At 40.0% G+C, this 15,074-nt stretch overlaps 1 protein-coding gene across 2 annotated transcripts in view; it reads left to right on the forward strand.

Annotated features, from left to right (window-relative positions):
* BRWD3 (bromodomain and WD repeat domain containing 3) overlaps nucleotides 1–15,074 on the forward strand; it is a 1,513,493-nt gene that overhangs the window by 42,089 nt on the left and 1,456,330 nt on the right. For both annotated transcript variants that reach the window (XM_085607835.1, XM_085607833.1), the window contains one exon: nucleotides 7,080–7,178. In XM_085607835.1, the coding sequence (XP_085463961.1) occupies nucleotides 7,080–7,178 (99 nt within the window). The remainder of the gene's footprint in view (nucleotides 1–7,079; nucleotides 7,179–15,074) is intronic.

A 15,074-nucleotide genomic window follows, 5' to 3' on the forward strand; every position in this document is an offset into this window, starting at 1 on the left:
AAAACACAGAGAACCCCAGTATAGATACAAAACTGATACAAGTGTGTACGTTGACTATATGAGGCTATAAATACATATGATATTTTCCCTATATTCTGTGGTTCCTCTGTTGTTTCATGTAGCTTATCTAAGTTTGTTGGGGTGACTTGAGTTTACAGTTTACTACTATATGAAAGCATTTGCAGATCTGAGTTGCAGGAGTTCTATATTAACGAAACGTGATCCATAATATAGTTTCCAGAGAAAAAAACAATTCATCATAATAAAATGCAAGGACCGTGTGACTTATAAAATAAAACATCTGTTTCTTAATGCTAATCGGATGCCCACGACTGTAATTCAATTTTAACTCTGTATAATAGGCTGCAGTATTCAACTGGGCAAATGGTATTAAGATTATTCCATCCATTTTTCTGTTGTATATAGATATCACTTATGTATCTAGCCATGTGTAGGAAGCTGGCTCTTTACATGATATATCAAAATGAGATATATCCTGCAAAGAGTCCAGGGTTCCCATATAAGTGGACAGGGCTTGTTTTGGCAATCCTAAGATGCTTTTCAACGAGGTAGTGTGGTCACAGACCAGTGCAAGACATCTGAAAATACACACAATGGTCAATAAGTGTGACACATGACTCAAGAAGTAGATCCACACCAATTTTTTTAAATAGCCAGTATCTTTATATATGCGTTGACACCAGAAACAATTAGTTCAGGAAAGTGCGTTTATTAATAGAGAGTTCAAAAAGACGAAACAGTGCAATTTCTGGATGCTGCAATGTTATCCTGTTGGAGGAAAAGTTAATGCGGCATTCAGTGATATTACAGCAACTTATGAGACCAATCTCCAGGAGTTAATGTGAATGGTGGGCAAGTTCCAAGGCAGCACCAGCAGAACACCCCCAGCGACACTAGGGTGGCCAGGTGAAGAGGTGCAAAACAGTGTCTGGTGCCCAATGTTAGACTATGGGGATCAGTCTTTGCGTAAATAGGCTGCAGGCTTGGGCTGGGATACTAGTTGGGCTGAACCACCAGGGGGCTCAGGCCTCACAGTCCTTGGGGACGTAGAGAAGCCTTTGTTCCTCTTCTCCTGGGCCCAGGGGTAGAGGGGCACAGGTGTCTTTAGGTGTTAGGTTTTTCTTACCAGGAGCAGCCGCTGTAGAAGGGGCCTGCGTCCAGAGGCTGCATGCGATGTCGGGGAGTCTACGAGAGGTGTCACCACACTGCATTTGGTCTCTGGAGGGCTGGGGGACCATGATGACACCGTTGTCCCACTTCAGCTCGGGCTTGGAGCGATGGGTGCAATGGTGTCTTCAGGCATCTGGTTTCTGCGTTCACATAGTCCTTTCAGGGGTTTTAAGATGCCTGCAGGATGCAGCGAAGGAGGTTTGCTGCTTCTCAGGAGGTCTTGGTTCCTGGGTGAAGTGCTGGCAGGTATTCAGTCGCAGGGAAGTTGGGAAGAGGTGTTGGCTTAAAGCCTAGGGCGGTCGACCTCGAATCTGAGGAACTGGGTTAGAGTCTCTACAATGACGCTGAACATCCTATGATTGTGGGCAAATCACTTAATCTCCCCGTGCCTAACAAAAATTAATTTGTCTTCATGTAACGCAACTGGTGCTATGTTATGCGCTCTGATACCCGATTCAGGTCAGGTACGCGCTATATAAAACTCCGAAAAGAAAAAAAAAGTTGACTTTTGGTGCATTTGGCGAAGGCAGCAGGCAGGGTTGGCGCCAAGTGAGTTGCTTGAACTTCAGTTCTTGCAGGATGCAACGCTTCACATCCTTCGTATTTCAGGTCGGCAGCAACTGTTGTTCTGGTGCCATGGCCTCCCATAAATACTTAATTTAGGGGTGTAAGGGGAGTGTAGGGTAGGAGCCAGTGGGCTACTGACCCTTGGGGGTCTCTACGCCCCCTATATGCCCACTTCCTGTGGGAAATGGGCATAACCATGTCCCAGATTTCCTAAGTATGCCATTACAAAGATGGCTACTTCTGAAAAGCTGTGTGCACCTCAGTTTAGCCCACCTTAGGAGTGGTACTAGCCTGAGGGTGGCACGCCTACCTGACTAGCACTCTGTCCAGGTGCCAAACGGGTATTGGACAAAGGGGGATGGCTTTCTCTCCTGTGAGGGAAGCCAAATTCCCATTTCAAAGGCAACAGCTCTTTGAAGATTGCCAGCCTAGGAAGGCTAATCAGCAGGTCATCTTGTGGAAGTGAGTATGAACACCCTCTTCCCGTGTAGGCTTTGTTTCTGACCTCCTGAGAGCAAAGGCCCTCACCCTAGGAGGACAGAAATCTTTATTGTGTGGCAGGCTGGCAGAGACCAGTCTGCCAACATACCAGAGGCTGGTAGGTTTTGAGGCGGCACCTCTAAGGTGCCCTCTGGGTGCATGCATTAATAAATCCAATACTGTAATCAGTGTCAATTTATTAATACGAGATGTTTGATACCAAACTTCCCTATTTTCAATGAAGCCATCATGTAGCTGGGGAACTCATTTTCACCAGTGTCCAATACATGTTCTAAAATGCCTTCCCTGTTTACTTGCACTGGCAGTAATGGCACTGACCAGCACAGGTGCATATCTGCTCAGGCAGGTATGCCCTCTCATGAGGTATTAAGCACCCTGCCATAGTGCTGTGAGGCCTGCTGTACGGGTGACTTACAAGTACTAAATGCAGTGTTAGGGGACATGCCACGCAGGGATTTGTTTCATGTCATGATTTCAATTCTGTCTGCACCAAAAAATGCAGCCAGAGATGACAGCCCTGCATGAGTTCTGTGAGTGGTCCCATAGGGTGGCACAGTTCGGGCTGCAGGCCTTGAGAGACCCTCTTTAGTACCGCAGCCCTCTATGCCAGGGGTACCATTTACGAGGGACTGAGAGAGGATGCTAAAGGCATTGCCAATTGGGGGAACAGTTGTACAGTTTGGGAAAGAACCTTGGTACTGGGGCCCTGGTTAGCAGGAACCCATTACACTCCAGTCAAAGTTAAATAAAATACCTGAAAAAAGTGGGGGGGGGGGGGAATGTGGGGGCGGGGTACTGCAACAAAAACCCAGTTTCCTACACCATGTAACAATAAATACGTTGAAATAAAAGCTTCTATATTTGTGATAAAATAAATGGAAAGACCATTGTTAGGGCGCAGAATAATTTGATAGGTTGATAAAGAAGCAGGAGAGACCCAAAGTAAAGGGGAGTACCAACTAAAAACAATTCTGACAAAAAAATGGAGCCTTCTCACTGGCAGCACCTAACCAGATATTACTCCCAAATTCATATACCTTTTATGTTTTTTAAGGGTGTGTGTGCACACCGAACAGCACCCACTGTCACAATGCTTGTTCCAGCAGGAACTCAATTAAGTAAAACAAAAGCACAGGTGCACCACACTATGGCAAACAAGTCAATTGGAACAGTTATGAAGTCCAACTCCAATCAATAGACGGATGAGAGTTCCTTGATTCTGTCTTTTTATTCCATATTCCTGTAAAATTGGACATTGAAACACAACACAGCCGACACATTTCGTCCTAATACTAGGACTTCTTCAGGGCTGTTAGGAACACATAGACATACATGTATAAATATATTTACAACAATTAAAAGACACTAGACATTAAATATCACGAGATCAAAAAAAAGAATTTTGAAATCAAAGGAAGAGAAATTGTTACCCAGACATAGTATTAGAACCTAGGTGTTATTAAGTATGTTATTTAATTATACGACACCAATACAAAAACCTACAAGCAGACAGACATTTCTCATTTCAATTTTATATATTACTTTAATAAGTGATATATTTCCCAATTACCTAAAAACATATAATTTAGATATTTTATATATTCCATAGGGTCCAACGATCCCTTGAAGGCCACAGGAAAATATATACTCTTCAATAATGGTATTTCATGTTTCAAACATATCTGGTTACAGCTGTAACAGAGACAAAAATAGAGAGAAAAGAGAGGAAATGGAAAAGGGAGAGATATGTGCATGTATAGAAATGAAAACAAAGAAATTTCAAAAGAGAATGAATGATACTATGGTTTGAGTCTGGCCATATAAATGGTTATATTCCCATATAATGACATGCATATTTGAGAACTATTGTGATCGTGCATCCATACAATTTTGGTCATTATTATATAGCTGAAAGTATATGCAAGTTGACGGCTTAAATTTGTGTATAGCATATTTCCAATCCCTCCAACATGTATCTTTTGCTCAATCTGAAACAAATAGGCGGATATTATTCCTTACCAATGTATAACAAGGTTAAAGATGGCTTCGTGATTGAAGAATGATGTGAGAGAAATATTATTCTCTATATCATGATTCCATTTGGAAATATCTACAATATAAAGAAACTTTATATGATGTCACATACAACTAGATATCTTTATAAATTACTCGTTATGTTCGAGTCCAAAAACACGTGTATAGGTCTATTTATAAATCAGAAAAATTAGGTGCCCAATAGTTAAATCCAATCCAAGAAGTTTTTTTATTTATTTTGTAGACAAAGCCCCCATGAAATAGGCTACAACATACCTTCCCTGAGTCAAGTATGTCCGGAATCTCTGTACGAGAGGTAACAGAGGTTTTTACCCCACCTAATCCAAATTACAAACTGTCAACTGTCCCAACATTCGCCACCCTACGAGTCACCGTGATATGCTAGTCACGATCAACAAAAGGGTACGACAGCAAAGTTTCCTCCGGCGCGGTGTCTCTACGATTGTCGTAATCCTGTTTAGATAGCGCCGGGTATTTGCCTGAATCGAGACACCTGTGTCGGGCAGGGTTAATACGCCCACCCAAGATCACATGTGATCTTGGGTGGGCGTATTAATGGGGTAAAAACCTCTGTTACCTCTCGTCATTCAACTGTCCAAAGCCTTATACACACCGTGGTTTATATTGGTATACAAGAGGTTATGAGTTAACGTATACAACGCGGTTGGGATCTGTATACACTCAACCTGAGCTTGATCCACCCTCTGTTCTATTTCAGGTCCGGCCACAATTGATCAAATATTTTGGACTCTGGTCTCTTTAATCTAACGAATGTACAGAGATTCCGGACATACTTGACTCTGGGAAGGTATATTGTAGCCTGTTTCATGGGGGCTTTGTCTACAAAATAAATAAACTTTTTGGATTGGATTTAACTATTGGGCAACTACTTTTTTTCTGATTTATAAATAGACCTATACACGTGTTTTTGGACTCGAACATAACAAGTAATTTATAAAGATATCTAGTAGTATGTGACATCATATAAAGTTTCTTTATATTGTAGATATTTCCAAATGGAATTGTGATATAGAGAATAATATTTCTCTCACATCCTTCTTCAATCACGAAGCCATCTTTAACCTTGTTATACATTGGTAAGGAATAATATCCATCTATCTGTTTCAGATTGAGCAAAAGATACATGTTGGAGGGATTGGAAATATGCTATACACAAATGTAATCCTTAAACTCGCATATACTTTCGGCTATATAATAATGACTAAAATGGTATGGATGCACGATCACAATAGTTCTCAAATATGCTTGTCCTTATATGGGAATATAACCATTTATATGGCCAGACCCAAACCATTCTCTTTTGTAATTTCTTTGTTTTCCTTTCTATACATGCACATATCTCTCCTTTTTCCATTTCCTCTCTTTTCTCTCTATTTTTGTCTCTCTTACAGCTGTCACCAGATATGTTTAAAACATGTGATACCATTATTGAAGAGTATATCTTTTCCTGTGGCCTTCAAGGGATCGTTGGACCCTATGGAATATATAAAATATCTAAATTATGTTTTTAGGTAATTGGGAAATATATCACTTATTAAAGTAATATATAAATTTGAAATGAGAAATGTCGGTCTGCTTGTAGGCTTTTGTATTGGTGTCGTATAATTAAATAACATACTTGAGAACACCAAGATCTAATACTATGTGTGGGTAACAATTTCTCTTCCTTTGATTTCAAAAATGTTTTTTTTTATCTCTTGTGATATTTAATGTCTTTTAATTGCTGTAAATATATTTATACATGTATGTCTATGTGTTCCTAACAGCCCTGATGAAGTCCTAGTTTTAGGACGAAACGCGTCGGCTGTGTTGTGTTTCAATATCCAATTTTGCATGAATATGGAATAAAAAGACAGAATCAAGAAACTCTCATCCGTCTATTGATTGGAGTTGGACTTCATAACTGTTCCAATTGACTTGGGAGCACCAACTGTATATTAGAATGGAATTCCAAGTCACATTGGCGTTATGTGACATTTTGATGGCAACCCTGTATGGCTATGAAACGTCTTTGTGAATAATTGTATTATAATGAACAGTTGGAGGCTACTTACCAATGTCTCTCCTAATTTCCAACATTACATTTTGTATCTATCCTTTCCCACAACCCCCTTCTACTTTATGACTACTTTGCACTTACCGAAGTTCTCAAACTTTTGTTTTATACCTTTTTGACCTTGTAGCTTAGGGGTACATCATATCCTGCCCGGACTGTTGATTTATTATTGACACTAAGCACACACAAACTGTGACAATCTAATACATTTTGCTAAGTAACCATCCAGATAATATGCATTATTTTGTGATTTTGGTTTACTTGGTATACATATATCTTATTGAAATAGATTGTGGTTAGATAAGTTGTTTAGTACTATCTAATACAGTTGTCAAGCAAAGTATTTTTTATAATACACACAGCAACTACATTTAAATCAGTGGCAGTATTTTCTTTTTAAAGGATGCACATCACTTGTCTGTGTTTGGATTGTTCAATTGAAGTGATGTGTGAATCTAATTTTAACACTTGGAAATTGGACATTAAATACAAGCAATCTTTTGTTGGACATGCTGGATTACATTTGCTATTTTGATCTTTAAATATATCAGAGGTAAGTGTGTTCAAAATGATTCCGAATGCAAGACTCATGAAGAATTGTACTTAAATTTGTGCTGTGTGTGGCTTTAGAATTGTGTCTTATGTTAGCACTTCTCATTGAACATGGTTTGATCTATTTTTCATGCAGATCGTAGACATCCACTGTGGAAGGGGTCTTCCTTTGCAGCTTTACATAGAGGTAGACCCCCTGAACTCCCAGTAAACTATGGAAAACCATTAAATGTTGGTAAGTATCAGCCAGTAAGATTGATTAGTCTATGAAATGTTAAATATCTCTGAGCTTAGTTTCATGGCTATGAACATAACTCTTGTAAATGAGTTTTAAGTAGGGCTGCTGTATAATAAGGCAAGCCAGCTTCATTCAGCTCTGTCTCCAATGCAGATGTTAATTAATCAGGTGGACTACTGATGTTCATCTTGAGTTTTCCCACTTCTGCTGACATTTTGAGAGCAATCCTCTGTCTTCAGGCTTTTAAATAGACTTTGTGTAGTAAAGAATGACTTTTAAGCCCATGCCTCATGATATCAGGCCCTGGTAACAATGGGAATATAAAGATGTGAAAACACATTCTGAGACTGATATTTGAGAATACGTAATGTTACAAAGTAAGTAGCATTTTTGTTTGACGATTGGGAGTTTGAACTTTTATCAGCTTACAATACAGAGAAGAGCATCTTCACCTATTTTCGAACCTTGTACATGGTTTATTTAGTCATTATTTTAAAACTAAGTAATCCATGCAGTCTTTGTGTTCTTTTTCCGTAACTGCTTTACACATTTTATTTGGAAAGATAATATCAAAAAATGCTGCTTCCACCGCCTTTCTTCTTTTGCAGTCCGCACCAGGATCATGTCTTGAAATTGTATGTAACCTTTACCATCATTCATAAATATCATACATAGCCTACTATTTGAAGAAAATCATTTTGACTATTAATGGTATTTATACATTTTTATAATTTATCTGAATGTTTACTTTCACAGAATTCTCTGGAAAATCTGGGTTGGCCTTCTGCAGAAGATAGGAAGCAATGGAATATATGGGCCCATAATGCTGATCATATTCGATACATATTAAAAATACCACATTTTTTGTTTCACTGCATTTTGAAATGAATGATATTCCTGTTTTTTAAAGGCTATCATGCCATCTGAGTGAAGGTGGCAATGCAAGTTTGCATGCCTTTTAATGGCTCTTGCTTTTTTTGTTGTTGTTAGTGAGAAAGCAGACTCTGCCATGAAAATTTTTAAGTAGAGTCATGCCATAGCGCTTTCCCTGGGGCTTGGTCTACTCCCGCCATACAATTTCTTAAGCAGTTTTGTCCCTTTCAAGGCTATGCTAGTGGTTTTCATTGCCACCAACACCAGACCCCGCTTTCAGCACAACAGCATCTCAGTGGCACGCACAGACCACGTTCAGGGCATCATGGACAAAGTGCAACTCACTCCTGTGTCCCTCTGGCAATCATAGCCGCAAAACTGATTTAGTGTTCAGTTTCTAAACACACCCACTTCGTACGAGGCAGGAACAGAAATTTCATCCAAGGCAAGACATCACTTCGGACGCATTGATCCTCCAGTGTGTCAAGCTGAGCTACTCCCTCCTATTGCTTTCTACTCCACCTCACTTTCCACCCCATCAACGTGGCTGACGGAGGAACACACGTCCAATTTGCATCAGGAAGTGCAGGCAAAAAGAGCCTTTTATTATTAAGATAATTATTTTGGATTGCTTACTACCCACTTCAAGAAATAATCACATCCCTTATCAGGTTGAACCCTTAAAGTCACTGAATAAACCTGAGCGCAACCCCCTGGTAGCAATGGCACTGAGTCTTTAGTTTTTGAATTACACCAGATTAATTTGCAGCCTTGCATTCTAAGGCAACTGAAACATGATGCTTTAAGCATGATCACTCCTGCATTTCTGCATTCTTTGCCTCACTACATTAAGGTGGTGCTACTATATGGACATTTATAGCTGCCATGTGTCCCCATGGTAAATGTCTCACCTTGCCAGTTCTGGCCTTTTAATAGACATCATATGTTCTGGGAGTTGAAGTTTTGCTGTTGACATTGTAACTGTGGGCTCAAAACCCCCAGCAGTAAAGTGCATTTGGGTGAAAAGCTAGGATTACCTGAAGGTATTACACATGTCGATGGGACACCGTGTAGCTATGGATTTTGTTGGTATGTGGAAAGCCTTGTGTCACGCTTTCACCACTATCCCATATGCATGGTGACAACACTCATTTCACAGGCACCCGACACCACACATTATTTTGGATGTTTAAACCCTGAGATGTTTGGCATGTGACCCGCTGTTAATAGTAACTTATTAGTAAAAGGAACTGATGTATCAAGGATTTTATCCATTCTGTGGATAAATGTAATCGATGTCAAAAGAAGGGAGACAGAGGCCAGGAAACAGAGGACTCGCCCTCCTATATCTACTTATAACAAACAAAAAGAGTCCTACTGTATAGATTGGATTATGTTTCCACCCTCCCGTATGGTAAGCAGAAGGTTTTCTTTAAATAATCCTCACCCACTTAGATTTTCCTTGGTGGCATGCTTCCTCATCGGACTCTTTCCGTCCAGCTACGGAACGGGGCGTGCTGCAACCAAACTGGGACCCTGAAGCACTTTTTTCAATACTATGTAGAGATGGTAGGTATAAGAATGGGACAGTCTTATCTGAAGTAAAAAAAATACCTGGCTAAGAAGGAACACAAAATGTAATTCTGACCTCTTGCTGGTATTCTTAAAAAAGGGGAAAATGGAGAGGCATATGTTAATGTGTACGTATTTCACGGTCCGTCTACATGTTTCAAACATTCACCCCACAGCTTTTCGTCAGGACCACAAAGATGATCCCTATTACCACTCCTAATTGTGAGCGACTCGAAATCTAGTAACTTTAATAGATATCAAAACCAAAAATGTATAATATAATACCCAATCAGTAGTGTTTTTTCTTTTAGATATGTTTTAATGGCATAATCTGGTCTAGAGTAGCCTGCCCGTCAGAGCCGAGGGGTGGCTACTTTTCAGTAAAAAGGAGTAGCTTTGATGGTTGTTTGACCGCAAGTGTCCCTTCCCCTGAAGAGCTCATTAGACCAGAATATGGCATAAAAACATATCTAAAAGAAAAAACACTACCGATTGGGTATTGTAGTATACATTTTTGGTTTTGATATCTATTAAAGTGACCAGATTCTGAGTCGCCCACAATTCGGAGTGGTAATAGGGATCATCTTTGTGGTCCTGACGAAAAGCCGTGGGGTAAAGTCTTGAAACATGTTGACCAACTGTGAGATACATACACATTAACATATGTCTCTCCATTTTCCCCTTTTTAACAATACCAGCAAGATGGCACAATAAAATGTTGTGGTCCTACTTAGCCAGGCATTTTTTACCTTCAGGTAAGAACCTCCCACTCTTATACCGAACATTGCTACTTAGTATTGAAAAAGGGGCTCCAGCTCTCCGTTTGGTTGCAGCACGCCCCGTTACGCAGAAGGACAGTAAGAACCCGATGATGAAGCATGCCACAAAGGGAAATCTTGATGCGTGTGGGTTATTTTAAGAAAACCTTCTGCTTTCCATACGTAAGGATGGAAAGAGAATCCAATCTATACAGTTGTTTGATAAATGTAATGGCACATATTTGATAGGACTCTTATGAACCGGCCATTTCACCAATGAGTGCTAAAAAATAAACACTGCCAAAAGATTAAATATGATTTCAATATTGCCAGGTTCTTTACAGTGTATACAATAATTTGAATGGACCTAAAACATGCTTCTAAACCCTGCACCTTTAATCCAAGTACGCACAAAGTGAAGCTGAAACCATATTTGTGTGATGTCCCTAAACTCAAGCAGAATAATCTTGGGCCAGTCTTTCTTGCTTCTACTTTGTAAACAAAGTTACATTTTATTGGTCTCTTCAGAAAGTTTTTAAAAATGACTTATTGTCTCTCACTTTACTTTCTTTTTATGACATTTTAGTTTGTGCTTGCGCATGTGATCAGTGTTCGTATGTTTACACTGATGAGGGCTTTTTCCCTTTCATAGGGGTTTTATCAGTTATTTTAAATTTAAACCTAAAAGCATTTAGCCCAATGATGGTCCATGGTCGAGTTAGACCGGAACATAGGTGCAATTTGACACTGACTGAAATAGAGCGTGGGTCGGATACATCGACCAGGTTTGTCCTGATCAAAGATTTTACCTTCTGACTTTAGTCCCTTAACCCCCAATCCACCACAATAGTACAGTTCTAAAGTCTCCCTTGAATGCTGGGGAAGCATATAGACACTCACAGGTATCTGGTAGAGGCCAAACGGCTGTGTCCAGTCCACGTCTAGTTGCTACTGGTCAGCTTGGCAGTTGCAAGAAGAGGCCTCTTTTAACTTGTTGGGTTTCTGTAGCCTTATGACACTTGGAGTCTACTTCTTTGTCATGGGTACAAGAGAGATCAGGACCAGTACTTCAGGGCTTTTCTCAAGTCGCAGACCACAGGTTCAGTCATCATCTGATCTTCATGTCCCGAAGTGTTCTGGAGTGGGTGCCTGGAGATGCCACTTTTATGTCCGACAGTAGCTAGTGGGTGGAAGGACACACTCTAACCAATGGGGTTAAAGTTCCCGGGGCCAACCCTATCCACTTTAGGCATTTTCTAGATGGAGAAAGTCTGCGGCCACCAGGGGCGTGGAATTTAATCAAATAACTACTAGTCCATGGGGCATGTTGCTTCATAAATCTACTTGTCCTGCAACAAAATCCACTTGTCCCTTTTGTGCGATACAATGGGGCAACAAATTATGGCAGCAATTTCATTATATAAGAGCTCTGATATAGCCTCTCTGATTATGCCAGGGCTCCTGCCATAGTAGAGTTTGAATACAAGCTATTCCCTTACGTTGCCATGTTTCCGCAGATCTAGATACTGTGGCTGAAGGTAGTGGTAAGCAATAGTCTTAGGGCTGGGATACCCTTTTGAGTCTGTGTAAACCTACTAACTCGCATGTTTTAAGGGTTTTCACCAACTCTTCTCTAATCTTTTCCCATACTGTGAAAGGTTGAAAATTTACTTCTGACATTGGTAGACGTAAAACTTCTTCCAGGGTTGGGAAACAAGTGGTTTGAGGGAAGGTGAACCTGCAGACACTCAGATTTTCGCATCTGAAAATCTACACATGCATATTTGCTCATGCTAAATGCATTTCACAAACTTTTTCTAAGGGTACTATTTCTTGGCCTACTTCTGTAAATTCTTATGAATTCACAAAAGCCATATATCTGCACTTAATGCAAGGACATATACCATGGGTGCACTTTTGAGACTTTCTTTAATAATTGGGCCCCTAATTAGGTCTGACGTTAACCATGACCTTTTGTATTTATTCAAATTCTGTCTATCTCTCTCCATTGGCTGGCTTCACTGTGAGTGACAGCATTCTGCTCTTTCACAAGGAGCCTATTAGCACACAAAGTAGTTTTGTTTAATGCCATGAACTACTGTTCAATGTGTACTTTTTGAGAACAAAAACTTTTTGATTTTGCCAATGTTTGTTATAATGGAGAGGGCCCAGCAACTTCCATATCAATAAGGTTTTATCAAAACTATGCCAAAACAAGTCACACGTTAGCCCAACCAGAAAGGCTGACCACCAATTTCAGACCGTCTGGCTTTGCCAATGCTTGTATATTTTTATGTTTCCCATAACCTTATTGAAGCTGGTTACACTGATTTTCCAATATGAATATTCTTGGGAAATACTAGCATAAATCAACACATTTTACTGAATAGTGCTGCAAAGAAATGGTACAAAATATTTTACAGTAGTTTAGCTAAATGTTTTATTTTCTAATTTTTTTGGTAACATTTTATTTTGAAAGCGAAGAATCATCAATCTTGCTTTCAAGCTTCTGCAAATGTTTGCAACTAACCAGAGAGCAATCTGGGAGCGTTATACATAGCCTCATAAAGCTAAACTTTTAAAATGTGTGTACACATTTTTATACTGGAACCATTATCAGTAGTGCAGTCCTTACAACATTTACTTAGAGCGCTCACCCTAATAATGAAGGCTTTGCATTAATGAACCATAAATATAAGTTTGAACATCATTAACACATGGACACTCATATTACCTTAACTGAAGACCATGCCCTTCCCTGATCCATAATGTGATACTGTAAACTGGCAGCCATAGGGTTTGTGCCGCAGAGGGTTAGGCCTACTTCTCCCAAAGACAACATACACATGAAAACTTGTCCTTGACCCCAAACAATATATCTTGGGCGTCGGTCTATAGGAAATCCATCTTCCATCAACCAGACAGTGGATATACAAGATTTGCTTTTGAATCTTGTTTCCCTTCCTTTCACGTGCGTCCCCAATGTTGTATACGAAATCCAGCAGACCTGTTGATCGGGATGACATTCAAGCATGATTAGACATTGCAGTGTCAAAAAGGATGCTCCTAGCCTCACCCTGCATACTCGGTCAGGTTCAGAGGAGGCTTCTCTGCCCATTCAGGGCTGCCTATTGCTTGCTTTTGGGAGGTACTTCATACCTTTTTTTTTATACCCATTCAAATTCTAATTATTGGCTTGCAGAAGTGGTAAAGCAAATGCAAGTGTAGCCTCCAGGAATTTCAGGCATGTAAATTGTAACTTTCTAAACGTTACCTCTCCTTAATATTTATCAAAAAGCCAACTTTACTATTGAATTTTATTAGTTAGTTTTCTAACTAGTGTAATTCCTGAGATACAGTATTAGGATTTTTATTCTGTCCTCTGGTTTTCTACATGGGGCAGCTAGGCCTGCCTCAGGAAAAATAGCTTTTGGGTGGTGCTCACTGTAAGGATATGTTAACATTACATTTCTATCTGTCTAACTTTTATAAACCATGCACACTGGCTTGTGGGTAGCAAGGCCTACCTAGGTTGACTAATTAATATGTATAAGGAAGGGATTAATATGTAAAAAGCAAGCCTTTCTTGCTGCTACTCTGTAAACAAAGTTACATTGTGTTGATCTCTTCAGAAAGAAGTTAAAAGAAAAAGACTCCTCCTCTCTCACTTTCCCTTTTTGAAAAAGGAAATTTTATTTTGACAGGCTGAATTTCAGTGTTTAAAGTGCAACACTCAGTCTACAGTGATAGACCTGAAGCCATGTTTTACACTTCAACTGTAATGGTTGGCATAATAGGAGCTGTACTCACACTAGTGGCATTTAACTTGTAGGCCCTGGGTACATTTTGTACCATATACTAGGGACTTATATTTAAGTTAAATATATCGATTTCAAATATGACAATTTGACCATGTTTAAATGGGCAGCACATGTATTTTACTACTGGTTAGCAGGGGTAAAGTACACCGAATTCTAAAACCAGTAGAAATATAGGTTCAAGCTAAAGCTGACAATTACGGGATGACCACATAGAAAAGGCTGGTCTCCTACAGGAGCAATGGAGAGGGTACCGGCTTCAGCAGTAGGAACTAGGTATTATTCCCAGTACTTCATTGTGCCAAAGAAAGGCAGAGCTTTTTTTCGATTTTAAACTCTGCCCTCTCAACACCTTCCTGGAGAAGGACAGATTCCAAACGCTGCCCCAGATCTGTCTGCCCTATATCCCGTAGAATGCGGGACCTATAAAATGCTTTTTTAACATCCCCATCCTGCAGGCTCATAGGTGTTACTTGCGGTTCCCCATGTACCAGGAATGTTTCTAGTTTGTTGTGACCCCCTTTGAACTTACCACTGCCCCTTATGTGTTCACAAAAGTGATAGCAGTGGTTGCAGTGTATCGTTGGGGTTACCGGTCTCTCCATGCCTCGACAACTGGCTTTTGAAGACAGGCTCGCCCCAGCCAGTTGTAAACCATCTCCTGAAGATGGCGAACCTTGTGACATTGTTGGGGTTCACTATAAATGTGTCAAAGTAACACCTGACTGCTTTTCAGATGTGCAAACGAAACAATTGACGGACAGAATGCTGGACAATGCAAACATTCACCCTCAGTCTCAAGGATCTGGGTTAAATCCATCATTCTTTTGCTCGCCACCCCAGTTTGGACCCAGCCATATGCAAATCAGTCT

Source organism: Triturus cristatus, chromosome 5_2 (assembly GCF_964204655.1).
Source record: "Triturus cristatus chromosome 5_2, aTriCri1.1, whole genome shotgun sequence".
Lineage (NCBI taxonomy): Eukaryota > Metazoa > Chordata > Amphibia > Caudata > Salamandridae > Triturus > Triturus cristatus.